Source organism: Trachypithecus francoisi, unplaced genomic scaffold (assembly GCF_009764315.1).
Source record: "Trachypithecus francoisi isolate TF-2019V2 unplaced genomic scaffold, Tfra_2.0 Contig01585, whole genome shotgun sequence".
NCBI lineage: Eukaryota > Metazoa > Chordata > Mammalia > Primates > Cercopithecidae > Trachypithecus > Trachypithecus francoisi.
This window is the reverse complement of record NW_022681444.1, coordinates 639,026-663,821: the sequence shown is the minus strand read 5'-3', so window position 1 is coordinate 663,821 and position 24,796 is coordinate 639,026. Positions and strand designations below refer to the sequence as shown.

At 37.6% G+C, this 24,796-nt stretch overlaps 1 protein-coding gene across 2 annotated transcripts in view; it reads left to right on the top strand.

The window, feature by feature from the left end:
* Positions 1-24,796, top strand: part of STRBP (spermatid perinuclear RNA binding protein) — a 165,512-nt gene that overhangs the window by 80,019 nt on the left and 60,697 nt on the right. For both annotated transcript variants that reach the window (XM_033190522.1, XM_033190512.1), the window contains exons 2-5: positions 7,270-7,438; positions 12,641-12,861; positions 18,042-18,207; positions 21,906-22,050. In XM_033190522.1, coding sequence (XP_033046413.1) covers positions 7,436-7,438; positions 12,641-12,861; positions 18,042-18,207; positions 21,906-22,050 — 535 coding nt within the window. In that variant the 5' untranslated portion in view covers positions 7,270-7,435. The remainder of the gene's footprint in view (positions 1-7,269; positions 7,439-12,640; positions 12,862-18,041; positions 18,208-21,905; positions 22,051-24,796) is intronic.

Sequence of the window (24,796 nt, the reverse complement as noted above, 5' to 3'; positions counted from 1 at the left end):
CTGAATTTCTGACCTATTCCCAAAACTGCCTCTCCCTGGTGCCTTCCTTAACTCAATTGCTCAGGCCAGTAACCTTGAAGTCAATCCTGATGCCTCCAGTTCCTTCACGTCTCGCATCCAATCTATTGGAAATGCTGTGGCTTTTACCTTCAGAATATATCCAGATCACTATACCTCCTTAAGTGGCCTCCTTCCTTCCACTCTTATACAGTGTTTTCAACATAGTAACCATAGTGATCTTTTAAAGATATGACTTAGATGTTGTCATTCTGTGCTGAAAACCCTTTAAGGGCTCCCCATCTCAGAGTAAAAGCTACAGTCTTCAAAGTGACCAGAAGGACCCTAAATTAGGACTTGACAAACTGACCCATGACCAAATTTGGCCCATTGCCTGTTTTTGTATGACCAGTGAGCTAAGAGTGGTTTTTATACTTTTATATTTTCACATCAAAAAAGATCAATAAAAATTGATCTTTTTTGATGTGAAAATTACATGTAATTCAAATGTCAGTGTCCATAGTTAAGTTTTATTGGAACAGAGCCACACCCATGTGTTCACATATTGTATATGGCTACATTTGCACCACAAAGGCAGAGTTGAGTAGTAGAGACCTTATGGCATGAAAAGCTTGATGTGTTTACTATCTGGCACTTTAAAGAAAAAGTTTGCCAGCCTCTGCCATATATGGTCTGGTCCCATCACCCCCACCTTTCTGACCTCTCTGCCCTCGTCTTCCAACCCACCCCACTGCAGGCACTTTGGACTCATTATTCTTCTTCCACTTAATGCAGGCACACCCTTCGTTGGGACCACTGCTTTAACTCTTTCCCCTCCAGAAGTCCTCAATTCATAGTTTATCTGCACGGCTAACTGTTCACCCCATCAAGTCTTTGCTTAGGTGCCGCCTTTGCAGTGAACCCTTAACTATCTGTTTAAAATTGCACTCCCCCTCCATGTATTATCTGTGTGTGCTTACTCCGTTGCCTTCTCTACTTCCTTGCTTTTCCAAGCATTTCACACCTTCTAACATACTGCTTAATTTTCTTATTTTTTGATTATTTCCCTCTTCTGGACTTAAACCACCAGGGCAAAGATTTTTGTCTGTTTTGTTCACTGTTGGTAGCCAAAGTGCCTAGGACAGTGCCGGGAGTATTACAGGTGTTCAGTAAATACTTGTTGAAATACATTGAATTTTTAGTTCTTTCATCAAGTGAGTCATCTGTCTGGCTGAATGTTGTTTTGTCACATAAGGTGCCAGTGATTGGGAAGGGCTAATAACTTTATTTTAGTGAAGAGATGTGTTTTTCTGTTATCTACTCCTTTGATTGGTTATTCAATAAGAGCTTTTCCATTTCGCTCACTGACAGTCAATATTCAGGAAGCTCATTCGGGTTGGACTTAGCTGGCTCATTCAGTATATTTTAGGTTTGGATTATAGCCATCACATCATCTTTGTACATACCGTTAGTTGAGAAAAGACCTTTTGTTCTCTGCCCATTATTGCAAGCCTTCAAGTGATATGGTAGAATAGAGCTTTTCCACCATTATAGGTGTTTTTGGGTGAGGAGGAATAGCTGGAGTTTGGAACTGGGTGAGGATTTTATATTAGCTGTTGATTAGTAATTGATAGGTTTAACCTTCTTGCATGTGCCTTTTTTTTTTTTTAACATAAAAAGGAAACTTCCAGAAGAAAATATGGAAAATCAGTGTTCTTTTCACATTAGTATTGCATAGAAATAATGCCACCATGTAGAGAAAGTTGAATTTATTTGAAGGGATTTGGGGAGAGTATTGGATTTATTATGTATTTGCTCTTTTTTTTTTTTTTTTTTTGAGATGGAGTCTCACTCTGTTGCCCAGGGTAGAGTGCAGTGGCACGATCTTGGCTCACTGCAACCTCTGCCTCCTGGGTTCAAGTGATTCTCCTGCCTCAGTCTCCCAAGTGGCTGGGATTACAGGTATGTGCCACCACATTTGGTTAATTTTTGTATTTTTAGTAGAGACAAGGTTTCACCATATTGACCAGGCTGGCCTTGAACTCTTGACCTCAAGTCAACCCACCTTGGCCTCCCAAAGTGCTAGGATTACAGGTGTGAGCCACCACGCCTGGCCCCTTAGTGTCTTCTGAGTTGATTCATCTTTGTATTTGCCATACTACCAGGCATATACATACAAATTGATAGGCAATTAGTAAGTATGTATTTACTTGTAAATTTCACATAATTTATCTTAAAGTGATCTTCTTGGAGAGCCAGTGAGGTGTCTTTTTCTAATTTTTTCTTGCCCATATTTAATATAGTAGATGTGTGGTGGTTCTTTCATAATGAAATAAAGCCTGTTTATTTTTACATAGCTTGTTTTAGAGAGGTGGCTTGTATTAGTATTAGCAAAATTGAAGGTTTCCTATTCAGTTACTGTTTTGAGAGTAAATTTACTGGATTCCATAACAAACTGTTTACAAAACATTACTTGGGATTTTTAAAGAAGGTATTTTTATATTCTCTCCATTGTATTTTAGGGAAAAAAAAATCCCTAAATATTTAAGTTTCATAGTTTGAATATAGATAGCATAGTTGTTTGTTAGTTTTCAGATGTTTATTATTTTTTTTGAGGTGGAGTTGCGCTCTGTCACCCAGGCTGGACTGCATTGGTGCAATCTCAGCTCACTGCAAGCTTCACCTCCTGGGTTCACGCCATTCTCCTGCCTCAGCCTCTCAAGTAGCTGGGACTACAGGTGCCCACCACCATGCCTGGCTAATTTTTTGTATTTTTTAGTAGAGACGGGGTTTCACCATGTTAGCCAGGATGGCCTCGATCTCCTGACCTTGTAGTCTGCCCACCTCGGCCTCCCAGAGTGCTGGGATTAACAGGCATGAGCCACCGCGCCTGGCCTAGTTTTGAGATTTACCCAAAAACTTGGAAAACTTATGTCTACACAGAAACCTGCACATGAATGTTTTTGGGAATTTATTCATAAGTGCCAAAATTTGGAATCAGTCAAGATGTCCTTCAGTAGGTGAATGGATAAATTGTGGTATATCCATACAACAGAATATTATTCAGCAATGAAAAGAAATGAGCTATCTATGAAAAGATGGAGAAACCTGAAATGCATATTGCTAAGTGAAGAAGCTAGTCTCAAAAGACTACATATGATATATAATTCCAACTATATGACATTCTTGAAAAGGCAGAATTATAGACTGTGGTAAAAATTAGTGGTTACCAAGGGCTTGGGGGTGGGGAAGGTGGGTCAAATAGGTGGAACACAGGGGATTTTCAGGGGCATTAAACTGAAACTGTTTTGTATGATACTGTAATGGTGAATGCATGTCATTTGTAAAAAATCCATAGAATGTACAATGCAAAGAGTGAACCCTAATGTAAACTATGAACTTTAGTTAATCATAATGTATCAACATTGGTTTATTAGTGGTAACAAATGTACCACATTAAGGTAATATGTTCAGAACAGGAGAAACTATGTGTGGTGGGTAGTGGGGAGAAGAGGTATATCGGAGTTCTTTCTACTTTCCACTCAACTTTTCTATAAACCTAAAGCTGCTCTAAAGAATAATCTCCATTAATTGAAAAAATGTGCTCAATTAAAAAGTGACACACATTCCTTTATATGTAATGCCACCTTCTGCGTAAGCTGTTCTTACTAAGGAGAGCATAGTTAATATTTTTCTAGGCTCAGTTTTTCAGAGAAATGTACATATATCTGATGTATAAACAAAATGTTTTTGTTTGACAGGAAATTTGAGATGTGTTTTTTCCCCTGAAACCATTTATTGAGTGTATACTATTTGTAAGATATTATTAGGTTTTTTGTATAACCTGTCCATTTAGTTTGGAGTAGATACTAGTCACCCCATTTCATGGGTGAGAAAACTCTGACTCAGATAAGGGAAGTGATAAAGCTAATACTTGACTCCAAAACCTCTGTGCTCTATGGCCACATAGACTTTTTTTTTTTTTTTGGAAATAGCTGAAGTTTGTCCTCTATAGGAAATGTAAGTCCTTTAGAGCCAAAACAATATTACAGAGGATTGTCTAGATATGAATCTTGGCTCTACTGTTTATAGTCTTATTTAGGTTGTGTTATCTGTTTATGCTTTAGTGTCCTTATGTGTTAATTGGAGACAGTAATTGAGATTGTTGGGAGACTTGAGTTAATATATGAAAAGTCTTAGAACAGTGCCAAGTAGAAGTGTCTGAGCTACATACATGTTATCTCCTAATTAATAGTGGAATTATTTCTCATTTTGTTGAGAAAGGAAACAGAGACCCAAGGAAATTAAGTGACTCTTTGAGTCACATAGCTTCTAAGGGCACATAGCTATTAACTAGCAAAGTTAGTTTTTTAAAAAATTTTAAGACCAGAATTTTATCCCCTAAGTTGACCTTTTTTTTTTTTTTTTTTTTTTTTTTAAAGAAAAACTCTTAAAAGCGAGTTTGTAGTTTCTTCATGTCAGTTTAGAGTAAACCAGATATATTATAAATTTGGCCTTTTTCTCAATCAGATTGATAAATAGTGGGGAAAAAGCATTGGTCTATAATTCAGATTCCAGACCATGTCTTGTCCCTGGTTTGCTGATTCTGTTTCATTTGTAAAATGAGGGTAGAGTTGGTCAGATGATTTTTACGTTTGTTTTAAAGCACCAATAGAACATACAGTGAAATTACAGTGAATAGAGATACAATTTTTTTTTTTTTCCTGAGTTATTGCACTATGCTGTCATACTCTGAAGTTCCCAGAGGTTCTTGATGTTAGGGTAGTTACCCTCCATGCTAAATGACTGTGGAGTGCTGTACTTTTTTTATTGGTGATCCATGATTTTTCCACTACATCTGACGCTGTTTCACATAGTATTGTTCTTCCTTTTCTTGCTTCAATCTGTTCAATTATTTTGAGACCAGGGTCTTGCTCTGTTGCTCAGGCTGGAGTGCAGTGGCGTGTTCATGGCTCACTGTGGCCTCACCCTACTGGGCTCAAGTGATCCTTCCACCTCAGCTTCCTCAGCACCTGGGACTACAGGCATGTGCCACTATGCCCACCTGACTTGTTAATTTTTTTTGTAGAGTTGGGGTCTCACTGCTTTGCCCAGGCTGCTCTTGAACTCCTAGGTTCAAGTGATCCTCCTGGCCTCAGCCCCCAAAGTGTTGGGATTACAGGCATGAGCCCCCATGCCTGGCTGGCTCCACTTTTTTTTTTTTTTTGAGACAGAGTCTTGCTCTGTCACCCAGGCTGGAGTGTAGTGGTGTGATCTTGGTTGACTGCAAGCTCCGCCTCCCAGGTTCACGCCATTCTCCTGCCTCAGCCTCCCGAGTAGCTGGGACTACAGGGGCCCGCCACCACACCCGGCTAATTTTTTTGTATTTTTAGTTTTTGTATTGTTAGTTTCACTCTATTAGCCAGGATGGTCTAGAACTGGCTTCACTTATACAAAGAAAGCTTGTGTACTTTCTTTCAGTTATTGACTGAACACATAGCAATCCTTTTTGGCTGCTGGATTCACAGCTAAATAGTGAATAGCCGAATCCCTTACAATGGAGTAGGATTGGGAATGGGAGATGCTGAAGACTTTAGTTATATAGTAAGGTCTTTATATGAAAGGTATAATTTTAGTATTATATTTAGTATTATGTTATTTAGACAGAGCATTTTTGAGCTATCTCTTATGGGATCATATTTTAATCCCTGTTTTTGTCCAAAAGGATCTCATGAATTGCAGCACTTGTGCATTCCTTTTTTTTTTTTTTTTTTTGAGACGGAGTCTCGCTCTGTTGCCCAGGCTGGAGTGCAGTGGCCGGATCTCAGCTCACTGCAAGCTCCGCCTCCCGGGTTCACGCCATTCTCTTGCCTCAGCCTCCCGAGTAGCTGGGACTACAGGCGCCCGCCACCTCGCCCGGCTAGTGTTTTGTATTTTTCAGTAGAGACGGGGTTTCACTGTGTTACCCAGGATGGTCTCGATCACCTGACCTCGTGATCCGCCCGTCTCGGCCTCCCAAAGTGCTGGGATTACAGGCTTGAGCCACCGCGCCTGGCCTGTGCATTCCTTCTTTAATGTGATGTGAGTAATAATAAAGTAAGTCCCATTTATTAGAACCTGTTCTGTTAAATAGTATCATTATTTTTTTAAAGAGAGAGGGTCTCGCTTTGTTGCCCAGTCTGGTCTTGAACTTCTGGCTTCAAACAATCCTCCCATCTTGGCCTCCCAAAACACTGGGATTACAGGCATGAGTCACCTCACTTGGCCTAACTGATAATATTAAGAAACTGTTACTGACAATAGGGTGTTTCCTTATTAAAGGACAGTTAGTTTAAAGGAAAGATATTTAAATGAAAAGAAAGTTTTTTTTTTGTGAATTTATCTGATATATGGTATGTAAATTATGTCATCTTATAGCCACATAGTTAAAGCGTGTGCTATATTTCGATGTTAGCTCTGCTTTTTTTTTTTAATAAATTTTTTTCTCCTATTCTTGTAGCTGAGTTTATAATAAGGTATTTCATCCGTGCTCAGAAAAGTTTACTTTTACTCTGTCTGGAATAAAATCTCATAAAAGTGGAACAAAATAGATAACAATGATTAGGCCTCTGGATAGAAATAATGCGGTGGAATTCTGGTGAGAGACATCCAGGGGTAATGAAGTCAGGATCTAGTGAATATTCAGGAGTCTGGCATAGCAGTGCATACAGGCCCAGGGATAAATAGGGTCTTTTGGGAGTTAGGGATTAGAGCCAAAAAAGCATGCTGAATTTTAGACTGAAAAAAAATTAAAGAACATTGTGCCAACATGTACTCTTTAACGGCAGTATCCACTGTAAAAGCATCATGGAGTAATCATTGGTGGTGGTGTATTTTCAGGTGTCTTTACTGAATTTTCAGATGGATCTGAGCAATGCCAATTTCTAATTGAAAATCTGATGGTTAATTGCAACATTGTTGCCATCAGTAGTAGTGTTACTCTTTCAGGTGGTGCTTTTTGACTGAATTTCTTTGCAGATGTATTTATCTCATTGAGTACAAGTCAGCCATCTGCCACATTGTAGCTATAGGAGGCTTGCTTTTCTGGCCATATCACCTAGGGTCCTGGGCCCAGACCTTCAAATATGTGTTAGCTTTTTGTTCAAACGGAGGGAATTTTCCTCTATTGAGTTTCTTTCTTTTTTATCAGGAACATGTTTATGGGCTGCACACTCAGATTGGAAGCTAATAGTAAATAAGCATTTTTGAAGTTGTTTTCCTCTTCTCTTGCAGGTGTGTTCGAGAGAACAAGCCTTCAAACATATTTGCTATATTGACACTGAGCTGTCAGGGGACTCAGGCTTATGAGGAGGTATTGTTACACAAAACAGTGTCTAGTGAAGACGACAAGAAAGAGGGGAAAAGATCGGAAAAAGAAGCTAAAATACTATAGAAAACCATGGTAGGTTATTGTGGATATTTTCATAATTTAGTTGCAAAAGACTCTAGTAATTTAAAATTGGAAATGTTAACGGTGAGGGCAAATGAAAAACAATGGTATTAATTTTTGGCTTTAGTGTATCATATAAAGATGGCACTCTACTATTCAAAGCGAATGAATTCAGATTTATTACAAGCCCTGTAAACCGCAAGGTAGGGCCCCGTGAGCCTGTAGACCATGAATTATTAAAGGAGGAAATGCTCATAAATAATATTTTCTAATAAAACTGGCATTAGCAAACTGATACAAATAGCTAAGTTTTTAAGTTCAGTTTTTTTCTTGTGGAAATTAAAAATTCTGAACCAGTCCTTTAGTTAGTGATATGAATGATGTAGAAGTTTGTAATATGTGTGAATGTTTAACTGAAAAAGCCACCTCTTTCACATACTTGTCAAATAATAGGGTCAAGTGCTGAGTATAGTAGGTGCACTGAATTGAGAATCAAAGAAACCTTGCTTTTTGTAAAGAGTTCACACCTAAATTGAATTTGTGATGTTAGATGAGGTCATAATCTCTGGTGCCTAGGCTTTTAATTGGTAAAATGTGCTGATTTTTTTTTCCCCTTAGTAATACTAAGTAATACTAAAAAAAAACCCTCATAATATGAGTTCTGGAGGGTGTTATGTGAATTTTTTTCTCCTAAGTATAAGTGAGAAAAGGTTTCTTTTTTTCTTTCTTTTTTTTTTTTTTTAAGACGGAGTCTCACCCTGTCACCCAGGCTAGAGTGCAATGGCGTGATCTCGGCTCACTGCAACCTCCATCTCCCAAATTCAAACGATTATCCCCGCCTTAGACTCCTAAGTAGCTGGGATTACAGGTGCCTGCCACCATGCCCAGCTAATTTTTTGTATTTTTAGTAGAGACGGGGTTTCGCCATGTTGACCAGGTTGGTCTCGAACTGACCCCAGGTGATCCACCTGCCTCAGCCTCCCAAAGTGCTGGGATTACTACAGGCATCAGCCACCGTGCCTGGCCAAGATTTTAAAAACACATTACAAATGAGAGAAAAAGCAGAAAATGTTAATCACCAGTATGTTTGGAATATGTTGTTTAGCTGGTCTGTTGGTGATTATGTTTTTTGATTTTTGATTTTTTTTTTTTTTTTTGAGACAAGGTCTTGCTGTATCGTGCAGGCTGGAGTGCAGTGACATGATCATAGCTCACTGCAACTCCAACTCTTTGGGCTCCCAAGTATCTTCTTTCTTTAAGCCTCCCAAGTAGCTGGGCCTTATAGGTGCATGCCACCACATCTGGCAAATGTTTAAATTTTTTGTAGAGACAGGGTTTTGCTTTGTTGCCCACGCTGGTCTGGAACGCCTTGGCTCAAGGAGTCCTGCTGCTGCCTTAGCCTTCCAAAGTGCTGGGATTATAGGCATGAGGCACCATGCCCAGCCTGTTGGTGTTTTTTTTTAAATGTTACTTGCTTTTAAAAATATTTGTGCCAAGGATTATAACTTAATCAGCTGACTCCTTGGAGAAGAAATTCTGATATTTTAGATCTAGATGGTGGGAACAAATGTTAACTTGGGATTTTCCCTGTCATTTAGTTATGTGGTGAAATGTGAAAAAACCACACTGATTCTTTTGTAGCTTACCATGTGAATTATTTTAGCTCTCATTCCGCTCATTTCTTATTATCTTGATATTCTTAACAACTAAAAGAAATGCTTTATTATTTGTCAGAGTGGATGAAGATGTCTTCCTTAGTTTATTCTTTTTAAATTCAGCTTAGATTTTCTGTTGTATAAATTTTGTGTTTTTATATAATTTAATTGATGAGTATTTTCTGGTTTCTCTTATTACTTGCCTTTTAGATCTCAGATTGCAATGAGAATTTTCTCTTTCTGCATAGTTCTTCTGATAAAATGTTTTGTCTTTTTTTTTTTTTTTTTTAAGAAAGGGAGTCTCACTCTGTTGCCCAGGCTGGAGTGCAATGGCACGATCTCGGCTCACTGCATTCTCTGCCTCCCAGGTTCAAGTGATTGTCCTTCCTCAGCTTCCTGAGTAGCTGGGATTCCATGTGTGCGCTACCACACCTGGCTGATTTTTGTTTTTTTTAGTAGAGATGGGGTTTCACCATGTTGGCCAACTCCTTGACCTCTGATGATCCATCCTCCTCGGCCTCCCAAAGTGTTGGGATTACAGGTGTGAGCCACTGTGCCCAGTCTGATTTATTTTTTTAATACTCAAAGAAAATCTGTAGTTTAGCGCTTATTTGAGTAAGTAAGATTTCTCTGCATTTCTTCAGTTTTTCCTGTCACGGTTTTGTTTTTGTTTTTGTTTTTGAGATGAAGTTTTGCTCTTGTTGCACAGGCTGGAGTACAATGGCGTGATCTCAGCTCACTGCAACTTCTGCCTCCTGGGTTCAAGCGATTCTCCTGCCTCAGCCTCCCAAGTAGCTGGGATTACAGGCATGCACCACCACGCCTGGCTAAATTTATATTTTTACTAGAGACAAAGTTTCTTCGTGTTGGTCAGACTGGTCTCAAATTCCTGACCTCAGGTGATCTGCCTGCCTTGCCCTCCCAAAGTGCTGGGATTACAGGCGTGGGCCACCATGCCCGGCCTGTCTACTGTTGTATCATAATGCTTATCCTGTCACATCCAGTAGAATATTAGATGTCACATTTTTAGATTTAACACTGGCAGTGTTATTTGTGTGTTAAATGACAAATGTTTATGTAATGTAGCAGTATGCAGTTTTGCTCAGGTGTGGCCAGTGTGCAGGACCAGGTAATTTAGCAAGTACATAAGCCTAGCTAACAGCCTAGCATGTCCAACTCTTTTGTTCTCTAGTACTTATTTTGGGTTATATGAATATGTCTCACTAAATGTTTAAAAAATTTGTTTCTTTGTGGCAAACTGCACCAGTTGGAAAACTGGTTGTAGACATTGAGCAGGAAAAACATCTGGACAGGTGATTTTTTTTTTTTTTTTTTTTTTTTGAGACGGAGTCTGGCTCTGTCGCCCGGGCTGGAGTACAGTGGCCGGATCTCAGCTCACTGCAAGCTCTGCCTCCCAGGTTCACGCCATTCTCCTGCCTCAGCCTCCCGAGTAGCTGGGACTACAGGTGCCCGCCGCCTCGCCTGTCTAGTTTTTTGTATTTTTAGTAGAGACGAGGTTTCACTGTGTTAGCCAGGATGGTCTCGATCTCCTGACCTCGTGATCCGCCCGTCTCGGCCTCCCAAAGTGCTGGGATTACAGGCTTGAGCCACCGCGCCCGGCCAACAGGTGATTTTTATTGAGAAAAAGAAAAGCTTTATAATCTGTTTTAGCTCTGTTTTTATATAATGATAGAGGTTTTCAAATGATTACCTTTTCGACCAAAGTTTTTTTTGCTTTATAGAGGACAGTGACACTATAGTGTTAATTTACTGTTATCCAAAAATAATGTGATTTTTAAACATAGATATTCAGACAAGAACAAAAGAGACAAGACTGTTCATAAACATTGAGAATGTTTTAGTTTGCGATGGACTTCAAAACAAAATATTTACCATGTACTAACACATAATTTCATGTAAGTAAAGACAGTATAACCAGCTTTTAAATAGAATATTTTAGGCTTTATGGAAAACTCAATAAGTTATCCTTGTTCATTTTGCTGTGTATTGGTATAAGTGTCTTCGTGATATTTGTAAATTTGGAAAAATTTAAAGGTTTTTGCATGTGTGACTCATGAGTGTATAGAATCTACTCTGTTAAATTTTCATGAAATTCCTTCATTTTCTGGGTGCTGGTCTGTTCCACTGATTTTATATTTCATTTTAGTTCATGGTACCACCCATCCATCTTTGTAGAGTATTTCTTGATACTCTCATTTATGTTTTTCCCCAAATGAGCTTTAAAATGATTTTTGTTGCGGTTTAAGTAAATCAATCCTGAGGAGATTTTGATTGAGAATATAATATATTTGAAAGTTAGCTTGTCATTTTGCAGTGTGTATTTTTCCCACTCTGCATTTGGAATGTGTCCCACTAATCTATTTAAAAAATTAAAGCCTTGCACCAAAGATTTGAATGTCAAATAGTGAACATTATTTTAATGTTTTTTAAATAGTTTTCTTATAGTGTTCACAGATAACTTTTTATTTTGTATTATTCTATATTGTGAAATCCCACATTCTAAAATTTAAATAGAGATATGAGTCTTACTCTGTTGCCCAGGTCAGAGTGCAGTGCCACAGTGGTAGCTCACTTAACCTTGAACTCCTGGGCTCTAGGGATCCTCTTGCCTCAGCCTCCTGAGTAGCTAGGACTGTAGGTGCCAGCTACCATGTCCAGCTAATTTTTTTTATGTTTTGGAGAGATTGTATCTTGCTACATTACTAGCCAGGCTGGTCTCCAACTTCTGGCCTTCAAGCAGTCCTCCCACCTCAGCCTCCCAAAGTGCTGGATTATAGGCATGAGCCACCATGCTCAGCCCTGAAATCTTAATTTTTTTAAGGTTAGAAGTCTTTGGCAGTTTGGAAAGGTTAGAAGTCTTTGGCAGTTTATGAGTCACTCACCATCCTGCATTTCTGGGACTCTGTTGAAGCTAAGAAGTATCTAATTCTTGTAGATGATGCATGATGTGGATGACATTTTTTGAAGTATTATTCAGGATATGTCAGTTCAGCTAAAAGATAACTTTATTCATTTATTTTAGAAACAGAGTTCACTCTGTTGCCCAGGCTGGAGTGTGGTGGCGTGATCTCAGCTCACTGCAACCTCTGCCTCCTCAGTAGCCGGGACTATAGGTGCATGCCATGACACCTGGCTAATTTTGTATTTTTAGTAGAGACGGGGTTTTACCACGTCGGCCCAGCTGGTCTCAAACTTCTGACCTCAAGTGATCTGCCCACCTCAGTCTCCCAAAGTGCTGGGATTACAGGCATGTGCCACCGTGCCTGGCCAAGATAACATTATTTATAAATAATGCCAAGAGTGACTGAGGTGAACCTTACCAAAACATGAGTGGAAGATCTCTTGTTTTCTGGTGAGGAGAGGAGTTCAATAGAATGCGGTTTTACTTCCCACTCTTGAGCAGTTTTTTCTTGTTTCAGTATTAACTCTTTCACAGTAGACAATCAGTGCTATGGATTGGCTAAAGATATAGTTGTATATTATCCTTTTCAGGTGATGTTTCTTTTGTTGAAGTAATTGTTTTCATTCTTCTTAACAGAGATCTATTCGATCTTTTGCTAATGATGATCGCCATGTTATGGTGAAACATTCAACAATCTATCCATCTCCAGAGGAACTGGAAGCTGTTCAGAATATGGTATCTACTGTTGAATGTGCTCTTAAACATGTCTCAGATTGGTTGGATGAAACAAATAAAGGCACAAAAACAGAGGGTGAGACAGAAGCGAAGAAAGATGAGACCGGAGAAAACTATTCCAAGTGAGTGTGGACTGACCTCTGGGACGCTGTGCTAGAGTGCACAGCAAAGCTCTAAGGTCTGCTGGATTGAGTGTGTGTTAATGCTGTTTTTTGGATTTTTGTCTTATGCTTATATAAGACTATAACCAAGGAAGTAAATGTTACATGGAGATTTTCTGAGTTAAATTTGAAAGGGAAGCAAGAAAAGAATAAAGATTAGAGCCAGAGAAAGAAAATGGACCTGTTCAGGATCCCTTTTGAGAGAACACCAAGTCCTTTAAAATCATTATGTTTGAAAGTTATGATCTTTTTCCTGTGTTCATTCAGCCTCCTAAATTTTGAAATAAATAGTAGTGTTTTTGATCTCTGGGGAGATCATAAAGTATCATTTTTGTAAGGCATTTAAAAATCCTTGTGTAGAAGAAAGAGTGTAGGAAAATATATTTTAAAGGTATTTTTGACTGTATCTACCTCATTGATTCCCAGGAATTTAGCAGTGTCTTGCATATCGTAATTGCTGTTTGTATATTTGTGGATTGGATAAAGATCTAATGGGAGCCACACCCTTCAACAATTATAGTAGCATATTCTAAGTGCTGTGACAACAATAGATTAGTGAAACTGAAATGGTACCTGGAGTTAGATTATAACCTTTTTATGCCAGGCTAAGCTTAAAGTTGCTGTTTTGAGCATTGTCACTATGATTGGAATAAGTGTCTAACTTTGAAAGATGGAGCTCATTTGACTATACTGTATGAATAAATTTAAAAACATTGCTTTGGCTACAATTTGTAAATGAAAGAGGTTACAAAGTTTTTGCAGCTTTTAACTTTAAATCAATGTGGTAAATAATAGTAGGAAAGTATTGATAAATGGATTTTCTTCACTGAAAGATAGTATAACCTTTTTTATCTTCAGATGAAAGATAATCAGTGTGTCAGTTTTATTGCTGAAGAGCATAATTTTTTTTTTTTTTTAACTACAGGCAGTTTATACATTGTGTGTGGTCATAGTCTTGTCAGTTTGAAGGTTCTTGGAAATGTAGTGTAATTTTTCTCATATATGATGTCTGTACAAATGTTACTGTTTGATTTAGAGTTCATGTTCATTAGTAGTAGTATCTAATTATTCAGTTCTATGTGTATCTCAGCTCTTGTGCAAGTTAAATAGTCATGCATTCCAGATTTAAATTGCACTTTGCTACATGTTTATGTCATGTTAAAAACTTTTTTTTATTGTGGTAAAATATATAACATAAGATTTGCTATTTTTACTAATTTTAAGTGTACATTTCAGTGAAGTTTACGTCTTTTTAATTTTCTAATTTTGTTGCTTCTCAAGCCTGGCGTATTTTGGAAAGCACTCCTATAGACTTGCTTAACTGGATGAGGTCTGTGATTTAAAGACTTTTACAGGATAATATGCTCCACACTTTTATTTGAAGTTTTATTTTTATTTTTATTTTTTTAGAGATAGGGTGCTCTGTTGCTCAGGCTGGAGTGTAGTGGTGTGATCATAGCTTATTGTAGCCTTGAACTCCTGGGCTCAAGTGATCCTCCTGCATCAGCCTCTTGAATAGCTAGGACTGTAAGTGTGTGCTATCAAGCCTCACTAATTTAAAAAAAAATTTTTTTTTTGAGAGACAGCATCTTGCTACATTGCCCAATCTAGTCTCAAATTCCTGACCTGAAGCAATCCTCCTGCCTTGGCCTCACAAAGTGCTGGAATTACAGATATGAGCCACCATGCCATGCCTGGATTTTAAAATACGCTTCTGTGTGTGGATGCTCTTGGTTGTCTATATACAGTCTTTCCGTTTTGTGGAACAGTCCCTGGTCCTTGCCTGTGATCCTTCCCATGTGGTGGAACTCAAGGAGTGCAGAATGATTCTATTCTTATATCAGAGGCAGGCATGTCTTCCAAGGACAGAGTTGTATTCTGGTAATAAACATATATTGTGCGTCTGGTGAGTGTTAACCACTCTGAAGGACACAGAGATGGGTGGGGGGTAGCTTGTATTTATTAAGCAGTTAAGCATTTTCCATTGCCAGGCACTGTTAGGCAGCTTTTACCTATGCTCTCTTAATTTGACTTAATGCTTTACCTTTTTAAAAATGGATTCAAAAGTCAACTTATACAAGGTCCTACAATATATATTATTAGGAATATTATAATTTTGTTAATTTTAAGAAATTTACATATACTAAATTCAAATACATTGGGTTGCTTGCTTTACAGTAATTGCTATGTTCCGGTTTTTAAATTCAAATTCAACTGTTTGAATTAGGAATTTATTTTCTGCTCAGTCATGCTGTCTTCTACCTGTGGGCTGTCAAGACCAAGTATATCATAATTATGGTTTAGAATTTAATAACTGAGCTAATAATAGCTACTGTTTATTGAGTGCCAACTATTGTACTACAGTACTTTTCCTATTATCTTGCAACAAATCTACTAGTCTCTAATATTATTATCTTCCTTCCTCCACTCTTGTTTTACTTGTGAAATTTCCTGTGCTCCAGACTTGGTTATAAAAAAACGAGTGACTCAGAATCATTAACAAACTTTAACTTGCTTAAGTCTGCTTAGTAAATATGTGTGGTTGAGCCAGGATTCATATTCAAGTTTCTCTGACTCCAGATCCAGGTTTCTTAGCATCTATGCTTCCATTTCCTGTGAATAACATGTGAAAGTACAGAGCAGGGAGAGACGATGATGTGCTGGTTCTGGGAGTCTGCAAAAGCTCTATGAAGGAGGTAGCACTTGGAATAGGCTCAGAGGATGGATAGGTGGATAGGGTTTTGGCAGGTGGTGAAAGTGAAAGAAAAAAAATAAATCTCAGCACTGATCTAGGTATGAGAAAGTGTAGGAATTGTTTGAGGAATAATAACTGTTACTTACTGAGCTGTATCTATTGGGCTCTGGCCAAAGTTTATTACATATATTCTCACTACCACTCTGTGAGAAAGGTATTATTCCTGTTTTACAAATGAGGAAGCAGGTTCAAAAGAAGTCAAGTTATTTGAAATTTGTCCAATGTCACACAGTAAGTAGCAGAGCCAGGATTTGAACCAGGAAGCGATGTCATTTTCTAAATTGCTTTCCAATATGGTAGGTGTCCAAGTGTTTAGTGGGACACCAAGGAAATAGTAGGTAGAGTGTTACCCAGTCTGTGCCTTTGGAAGATTATTCTGGTTGCTGTATACAGTACTTTGGAGATGACAGAGGTCAGTCAGAAAGGCCAGTGAGGAGGAGGTTATTGAGGTGGTCTACATGAGAGGTAATAAAAGCCTGAAGAAACTGGTTTGCAAGTTTGATGGTGATTATACAGGGAGAATTTATAAACCATTACAATATTAGATTTGGAAAAATGAGAGGACAAGGATACAGAGAAAGAAGAAATCAAAGATGACTGATTCTCTATTGTTAATATCACACAATTGCTTACACTTGGGTCACCTGCTTTAAAATGCTTTTTATGTCTATATTTTTACCACCTTTATCGTTTTTCATTGATTTAATGTTTATTGAATCTCTATAAGTGTGCCAGGCACTAAACCCATGGCTGGATTATTTGTAACTTCCTTTCTAGTTTCCACTGCCACAATTTGTTTCTCTCCTTTCTCCCTTTCCATTTTATTCTCAACTCTACTGATTCTTACCCAACTCTGCTGATTCTTTGCTTATAGCTAGAATGACTGTTTTCCATCTAGGCAGATCAAGATTCTGCTGAAGTCAGACTTTCAGTTTGCCTTGCTTGACATCTCTAATTTTGACCTCTCCCTTTTCTGAACTTGGGAAGCAATCATATAATGTAAGGGACCTGAATGTTGTGGTCAAAATAACTTAGGTTTGAATTTAGGCTTTGCCATTTTACTTTCGTGGTGAACTTGAACAATTAACTTTTCTGAGGCTCACATTTCTTGTCTTCCAAATGGAGGCTTGTGGTGAGATTTAAGTGAGAATATGTGACACCTGTTTGTGCTCAGATGTTACTTTCTTTTCCCCTTTTAAGCAGGGCACTTACACTGTTACTGCTTTTGTTGCTTAACTACAGAGTAAGCCTCAGGAGCAAGAGACACTGTAACTCGTGTAATATGTTTGCCATACTCAAACACTTGCTTATTTGTTGAAAGACAGTTAAGCTTAGTTAATATTTTCACTTGTGATTAAGGCAAGTGAACCAATAAGAAACTTTTAGAATTAAAATCAAGGATAGATGAGCACTCTTCTTACGCACCATTCATGAGTTGATGTTCTTTGAGTGTTTGCTTTTTTAGCTACTCCTGGATTTGGAATACATATGCTGGCAGTTTAATCTTTCCTTCCTTAGCTCTATACTTTTATCACATTTTTCTCCTTTCCCCATAAGCTGATATAGAATGGGAGGCACTTTAGAATGATATAGTTGGGAGGAACTTTAGCTCATCTAGCCAATAGTCATTTTACTGTTGTGGATACTGAGTCAGCAGGCACCACGAGTAGAATCCAGGTCTTTTCGATTTCTGTGTTGATGTTCTTTCCCAATATACCATGGTATTCATGTACCCCACAAATTTCCTAATTACTCCTAAAACAGAATGAAGTTTATTTTATTTTTATTTTTTGAAACAGGATCTCATTTGGTCACCCAGGCTGGAGTGCAGTGGTGCAAACATGGTTCAGTGCAGCCTGGAACTCCTGGGCTCAATCCTCTCTTCTTAGCTTCCTGAGTAGCTGGCACTACAGGTGCATGCCACTATGCCTGGCTAATTTTTTTAAATTTTTTTGTGGTGACAGGGTCTTTCTGTGTTGGCCCAGGTTGGTCTTGAACTACTGGGCTCAAGTGATCCTCCTGTGTTGACCTCCCAAAGTGTTGGGATTACAGGCATGAGCCACTGCACCTGGCCAGAAGGAAATTTAAAAAGAACAATTTGAAAAAATATTTAAGAGGATGCAGTATTTTTTAGTTTTCTTAAGCAATATGAATGTAGTAAAGAATTACAAGATCTGTAGTATGAAATATGTTCCCCATTGAATCCTTGAGGAAAGATAGATACTTTATAAGCCTCAAATCTGAGACTTAATTTTGTGGATATCTGGATGTCTGGATTTACATACTCCCTTATCAGTTCATAAGGATATTCAGGAAGCCAAGTGATGATTAAGTTATAGTTTGGGAAATAGGTTGTGAAAGTAATCATGCAGACTTTTATTTTTAGGGATCAAGGTGGTCGGACATTGTGTGGTGTAATGAGGATTGGCCTGGTTGCAAAAGGCTTGCTGATTAAAGATGATATGGACTTGGAGCTGGTTTTAATGTGCAAAGACAAACCCACAGAGACCCTGTTAAATACAGTCAAAGATAATCTTCCTGTTCAGATTCAGGTGAGTACAGTTTAACTGCACCTCTAGGCGAATTTGTAAAAAGGTGAAAATAGGTAGTGACTTTGAAAAAATTATTAACCAGAATTGATAATAGCAAGGATAGACACAGAGAAAATAAGTACTGCTACTCTGGGTCAATGACTGATTCATCACAGTTAAAGCAAACTTCTGGTGATTTGTACTCAGGATATATTTACTAAATTAAGATGGCCGTTAAGGACCTGTCTTAAACTTTTCCGTTGTGTCTTGCTGAGAATCTTCATTTTTTCCAGACTAGGTCTCACCATTATAAAGTTCTTGGAAGGGTTGGTATAATGCAGAAAATAACTGGAAGATTGAAAACAACCTAGACTAGATACTTTCTAGAGACTAAGAGACTTTCTTATCAATGAGAGACTTTCATAGAAAGTAATTTTTAAAACTGAAGACTCAGTTTTTTTATCACCTGTTAATGGGAAATTAACAGTTTTTGTTCTGTTAATGGGAAATCACTGTTCATTTCTTGTCTCCAAACCTTTTTTACACTGGGATGCATTTAGAAAAATTTGATGTTGGCATGTTCCCCGAAGGATGCTGCTGAAGGCTGAAGCCTCCTTAGGGGTGAAGGATGAAGGTAACCATTCTGGGGTTCTGGTCATCTAGGACCTGCCCTGCCAGCCTACCCCAAGGACTCATTGCATCACTGGGAATCTGTGATTATCTTTCAGTATCAGATGCATATTGTCTGTGGTCCAATTAAATTACAGCTTTTGATAATTTTATATCAGTTTGTCTTCATATCAATGTCATAGAAATACATGTTGGTCCATAGGTCCAAACTTGTGAATTGTTGAATGCTTCCCTCCACCACTCACTTTTTAAAATTTAGTTTCTTTTATTTGTATATCTTTTAAAAGCGGTCTTTTTAAAAGATGTATGAATTCTAAGTTTGTTTTTATTCGCTTTGTTACTAGATCATTTTCTTTTATATTCACCAACTGACCCTCAAAACCATCTCTGATTTTTTAGTACCATTCTTGACATTCAGATTTATTTTACTGATTGGCACATTCTCCTGTATTAATTTTGGAGACACTATTTTATCATTTTGTCTTATGGTTTGTCTTATGGTTTGTCTATATGGTTTTTAAAGTGACAGAACATACTTGGCTTTTCCACTTTCAATTTTGATGGAGAAATGTTTTCTGGTCTTTCATAGGGTTGAATTTATTTATCTTTCCCTCCCTTTTAAAAAAATCCTTTTGTGATCATTTGGGGGAAGGAGAGTGGAATATAGCTTTATGTATTAAACATGGAGTAAAGCTTTACTAAGTGGAAAGCTCATTAATGGGCTTTCTGGCTAACTATACTTGTAGTTTATTAGAATATTAATAAAGTTCCCATTTCAATTTTTTATGTTGTTTTAGCATTTAATCTGTATTTCTGCTGTTAGTATAGTAAACATCATTACTCTTAAATCTAGAATTATCAGAATCAGACATACTAGTGGCTTTTTCACCCACCTCACCCCCTTTCTGTTCTTTTCATGAATCTTGTTTCTTACGAGAATGATCATATTCCTCATCCTCAGATGTTGCAGCATTGAAAAGGGGTTGAGAACCAGTACAATAGTAAATTGGAGTTCATATTCAGAAAATCTGTCACATCTTTCCTGTTTTGAAGATACAGAAGATTGGGCCAAGCTTTAGTTGGCATTGTTCGAGCTTTCTCTGTGCAGATCACAACTTTGTGAACTCCACATTGTTTCTCTCTTGAGTGAGGGTGTTTATTTATGAGCACCACAGTTTAAAAATGTTCTTTTCTAGTTAGCACGTATTCAAGGGGGTTACCCTAGAGGGTGTACAGGGCATACACACCATCTCAAATTTTAGGAGACTGAAGGTTTTTAGGCTAAAGAAGACTGAAAACAATATAAATATCTTTAGGTCTTCGAAATGTTATCTGGCAGAAGGTAAAAGAGGTGTGAACTCTTAAGACTAATGGTGGAAATTAGGAGAAGTATCTTTCAATTTAACATAGCATAGATTTATTGTTGGATTTCTCCAACAATAAATCTATGTTTGGGTAAAGATACATTTTCTTGTAAAATGGGGATGATGATTGTACACTAATCTCAGATTAAAATATATACATGTACACACATGCCCACATATATACACATATGTGTACATGTATTGTTACTAATAATATTCATGAAATTGTTTTAAGTGTGACTTTTACAATTAAACCTTTCCCCCCGAGCACGCTTTGCCCCCGCCTCCCCCCGCCCTGCCCAGTTTTCATGTTGTTTGTGTGGAAAACCAGTATCTGATATGATATTATTTTCTTATGGACCAAAAATCTTTTTCCTGAGCACTTAACATAGCAAACCTTTCAGTTATCTAACTACTTTAGTTAGCTGAGGTTATACCTTACCTTTTCTCTTCATATTCTTTCCTAAGATGATTTTAGAACTTCTTTGAGCAAAGGAGGAGGAGGATGACTAAAACCAGAAATCACTTAAAATTAGTCTAGCACAAAATGCATATCATATTTATTATTTTGGGTGTGTCTTATGGTGATCGACATGCATAATTGAAAAATGAAGTTCAATTTATTCTTTGATAGACATCTTTAATGCTCTTTTAGTGACAAAATGAATGTGTGAGCTGTTTTTTGCAGTTTCTTTATATTCTGGTTCTTTTATCTACTGTATGGCCTTTCCCTTCCTTGGCTTCCTCTATTCAAAAGTAGGATAATGAGTTTTCCCTTTCCTACTTTTTTGGGATAGTTTAATGATAAAATGCTATTTTTATGTAAGTGACTTTGAATTCTTTGAATACACACTGATAAACAGGGACCTGGTAGTGTCTCCATTCAGCCTGGCTACTGTATGTCAGGTAATAGATACTGAATTTCAACACTAAGAAAAAAAGCCCTGTGTAACTTATTAAACCATATATTTAATGTATAATAATATAGTAAGCATAACTTAATATATAATTCTGATCGGGTGATTACTTTGTGGGAGGCCCCTACTTAAATTGTATATTTGTTTATATTTGTATGTTAAAAGAAGCAATGTAGGTTTTCTGTAGATGTCAGATGACTTGTCCCATAGCGGTAGGTCCCATTGGAAGATCTCTGAGACCTGTTATCAGAGAAGGGAAGAAGTTACTTGTTTATACTCATTGTTTCCTCCTGGTGAGTGACTGTGCAGAGATACTTTTTCATTGGTGCTTATTTGGTGCTCTTTGAAAAGCTCCATAATCTTATAAGTTTTTGCCAAGTAGGAGTTCCTGTTTAGGCTGTTCTACAAAAAGAGCTATTGTTTTGGAGAGCAGTCCCAGCTATTTATTATTTTGTAATAGTTCTCTGTATTAATTTTAAGAACAATAATTTACCATTTATCACATACTGATGCTTTTGGCATTTTACTTTCAAATATTAGAATGGTTTTAAATATTGTTTCATAATTGTATGGATGGTTGACATTGTGATTGCTTTGTAAAGAATGGAGAAAGAGGGTTTTCTTGGAAGTTGGGAGGAGAGAAAAGTGTTATCCCCAGTAAAGAACTAGTTACAGGCTTTCTTTGCCGTTTGAGCACGGTAATATTAATAGTTAATAACATTTGAGAACTTAGTACAACCATTCTTTTTTTTCTTTTGAGATTTCAGTCTAATTAACTGGGTGATTTTGAAATCTTGGTGACTTTCAGAAACTCACAGAAGAGAAGTATCAAGTGGAACAATGTGTAAATGAGGCATCTATTATAATTCGGAATACAAAAGAGCCCACACTAACTTTGAAGGTGATACTTACCTCACCTCTAATTAGGGACGAATTGGAGAAGAAGGATGGAGGTACACATGCATATATATGTATATATTTGTTGTTGTTGTTTGTTTTCTTCATATAAAAGCTATGTTAACAATGTTTTATGGATTTAGGAAATAACAGCCTTTGTTTGTTTTATGCCACTCTATTTAATAGTATTTTAAATGGCTTTGTTTCTACATAATCAGTATATTTTGCAAAAATGTATGAATTCAAAATATAAAATGTTATTTCAAAAACCTGTACTTGTCTTGTTGGTTTTAACTCTGCTTTAATCTTTATACCATTTGCTGTTCTGTTTTACTTAGTCTAGTATTGCATTAAGTTATTGGTATCAGCCAACTTATTCTATGTAGTTTGTCTTAATGGTCAGATTTCAGGATTAAATGTGGTCCAAAACATTTTATTTTCAAATTTACTCATTGTTCCAAAATTACTTGCATCCTGGTTGGGCGTGGTGGCTCATGCCTGTAATCCCAGCACTTTGGGAGGCCGAGGTGGGTGGGTTGCTTGAGGCCAGGAGTTCGAGACAAACCTGGCCAACTTGGCGAAACCCCGTCTACTGAAAATACAAAAAAATTAGCCAGGCGTGATGGTGGGCGCCTGTAATCCCAGCTACTCGGGAGGCTGAGACACAAGAATTGCTTGAACCCAGGAAGCAGAGGTTGCAGTGAGCTGAGATCACAACACTGCACTCCAGCCTGGGTGACAGAGCAAGACTGCACCAAAAAAAAAAAATAATAAAAAAAAAAGAATTACTTGCATCATATTGCTCTTGACTTCTAATGGCTATATAATCTTGTAAGATTTGTACATGTCTGTGTCTAGACTTGTTTTATAGTGTAAGGGATGTAAATTGGGTGATTGAATTTTTTTAGTGGATAATGTTGAGTAAATTTTTTCTAGGAGGTTTGTGACCCTGTTAACATTTTGAATATGATTTATGTGAGAATCATTCTTTAAACTAACTTTCTTCTGAAGTTAAGAAGAATTGCTGTCTGGCAATGTCATCCTCATAAAAGTAGAGTGAGAAATCTATTCAGTTATTGGTAGTTTTGAGAAGTTCATGATGGGGTTGTGGTGGGCTTCTATTTCTGATGTTTTTATCCTGTCAAGTTAGCTTGTTTCTGCCTCTCATTCCCTTGAAACTTGCCAGGTGATATTTCTCCTGTGTCAAACCTTTGACCAACTGGCCACTCTGTCATGACAGTTTAGAGGCAATGCAGCCTATCTGGGCCAGTGGGGACTCCCTGTTGCTATTTTTCATCACCAGACTTTCAACAAGTCCGTTGCTTACTCCCTTACCTGAAATACCAGTGCCACAATAAATATTGATCAGTTTCTTAGTTTATTTCAACTTGGTGATAAGGGTAGAGAAAAAGGTAACAGTAAAGTTGGAATTTTAATTTTTGAGAGACATGACTCATAGAATCACTTAAAGTGGTAGACTCTTTTTAAAAAAATGCTTTTTGGGTTAACTAAAACCATCTATATCATAACTCAACAGATACAAACCAGACACATTTATGAGTCATATTTTAAAATCAAAGGGCATCCAATCTAATTGAGCTTATGCCTATGCATTAAAATTTTTTGCTGTATGTAGTATCTATAGCACCTCTGAAGAACCAATCTTAAATGGCTTAATGTTTTTAATAGCTTTACAGTTCACCATTAACTGTAGAACTATAAAATGATTTCTGAAGTGTCAAGATAAATGTTAATTCTGGTAAGATGTGTTCTACTTGACCCTCTAGTATAAAACCAACCATTTCTAAGTAGTGTTGTAATTATAGGTATTATTAAAAATTATTTGAGTATATAGGGAGATGAGAAAAAGACTGAAGTTGCCAAAGGCTAGGTTAATTACATGTTTGCTTGTATCTGTCAGCATCCCTTTCATTTCTTTTTTGAAAATATTAAGGGAACTTCAGTCATCATTATTCCTGTGGTTTTGTGTACTTACATGAGATTTTGTCATAGCTTTCAGTGATACCTTTCAACTTGGTCTGTTGCCTTGAACTTCTGTTTAGAGAAGCTGACGACATTCCTAGTATATTGTACCCTTGCTAGAACACTATTATAGAGTAGATTTTGTAATAAAGTAAGAGAGTCATAGTCTCTGTTCAAGGTGTTTGAATTACTGAAGGATCCAGAGACCTCTATGAGCTGATTCTCATCAGCTGTTATATGGATCAGGTAAGGTGAAGAAATCAGCTTTGATCTAAAGTTTTATACATCTTACTTTTTTTTTTGAATGACAGAAAGATTTGCTTTGCTGTTGTCCTTAACATCCCAGCCCTGTTGACTCACTTGATACCTTTTATAGTTTGCTCATTTTGTCTAACCTGGGCTTTGTCAAAGACAATTTTATTTTTTTTTTTGAGACGGAGTCTCGCTCTGTGGCCCAGGCTGGAGTGCAGTGGCCGGATCTCAGCTCACTGCAAGCTCCGCCTCCCGAGCAGCTGGGACTACAGGCGCCCGCTACCTCGCCCAGCTAGTTTTTTGTATTTTTTTTTTAGTAGAGACGGGGTTTCACCGTGTTAGCCAGGCTGGTCTCGATCTCCTGACCTCGTGATCCGCCCGTCTCGGCCTCCCAAAGTGCTGGGATTACAGGCTTGAGCCACCGTGTCTGGCCGTCAAAGACAATTTTTTTTTTTTTTTTTTTTTTTTGAGGCGGAGTCTCGCTCTGTCGCCCGGACTGGAGTGCAGTGGCCAGATCTCAGCTCACTGCAAGCTCCGCCTCCCGGGTTTACGCCATTCTCCTGCCTC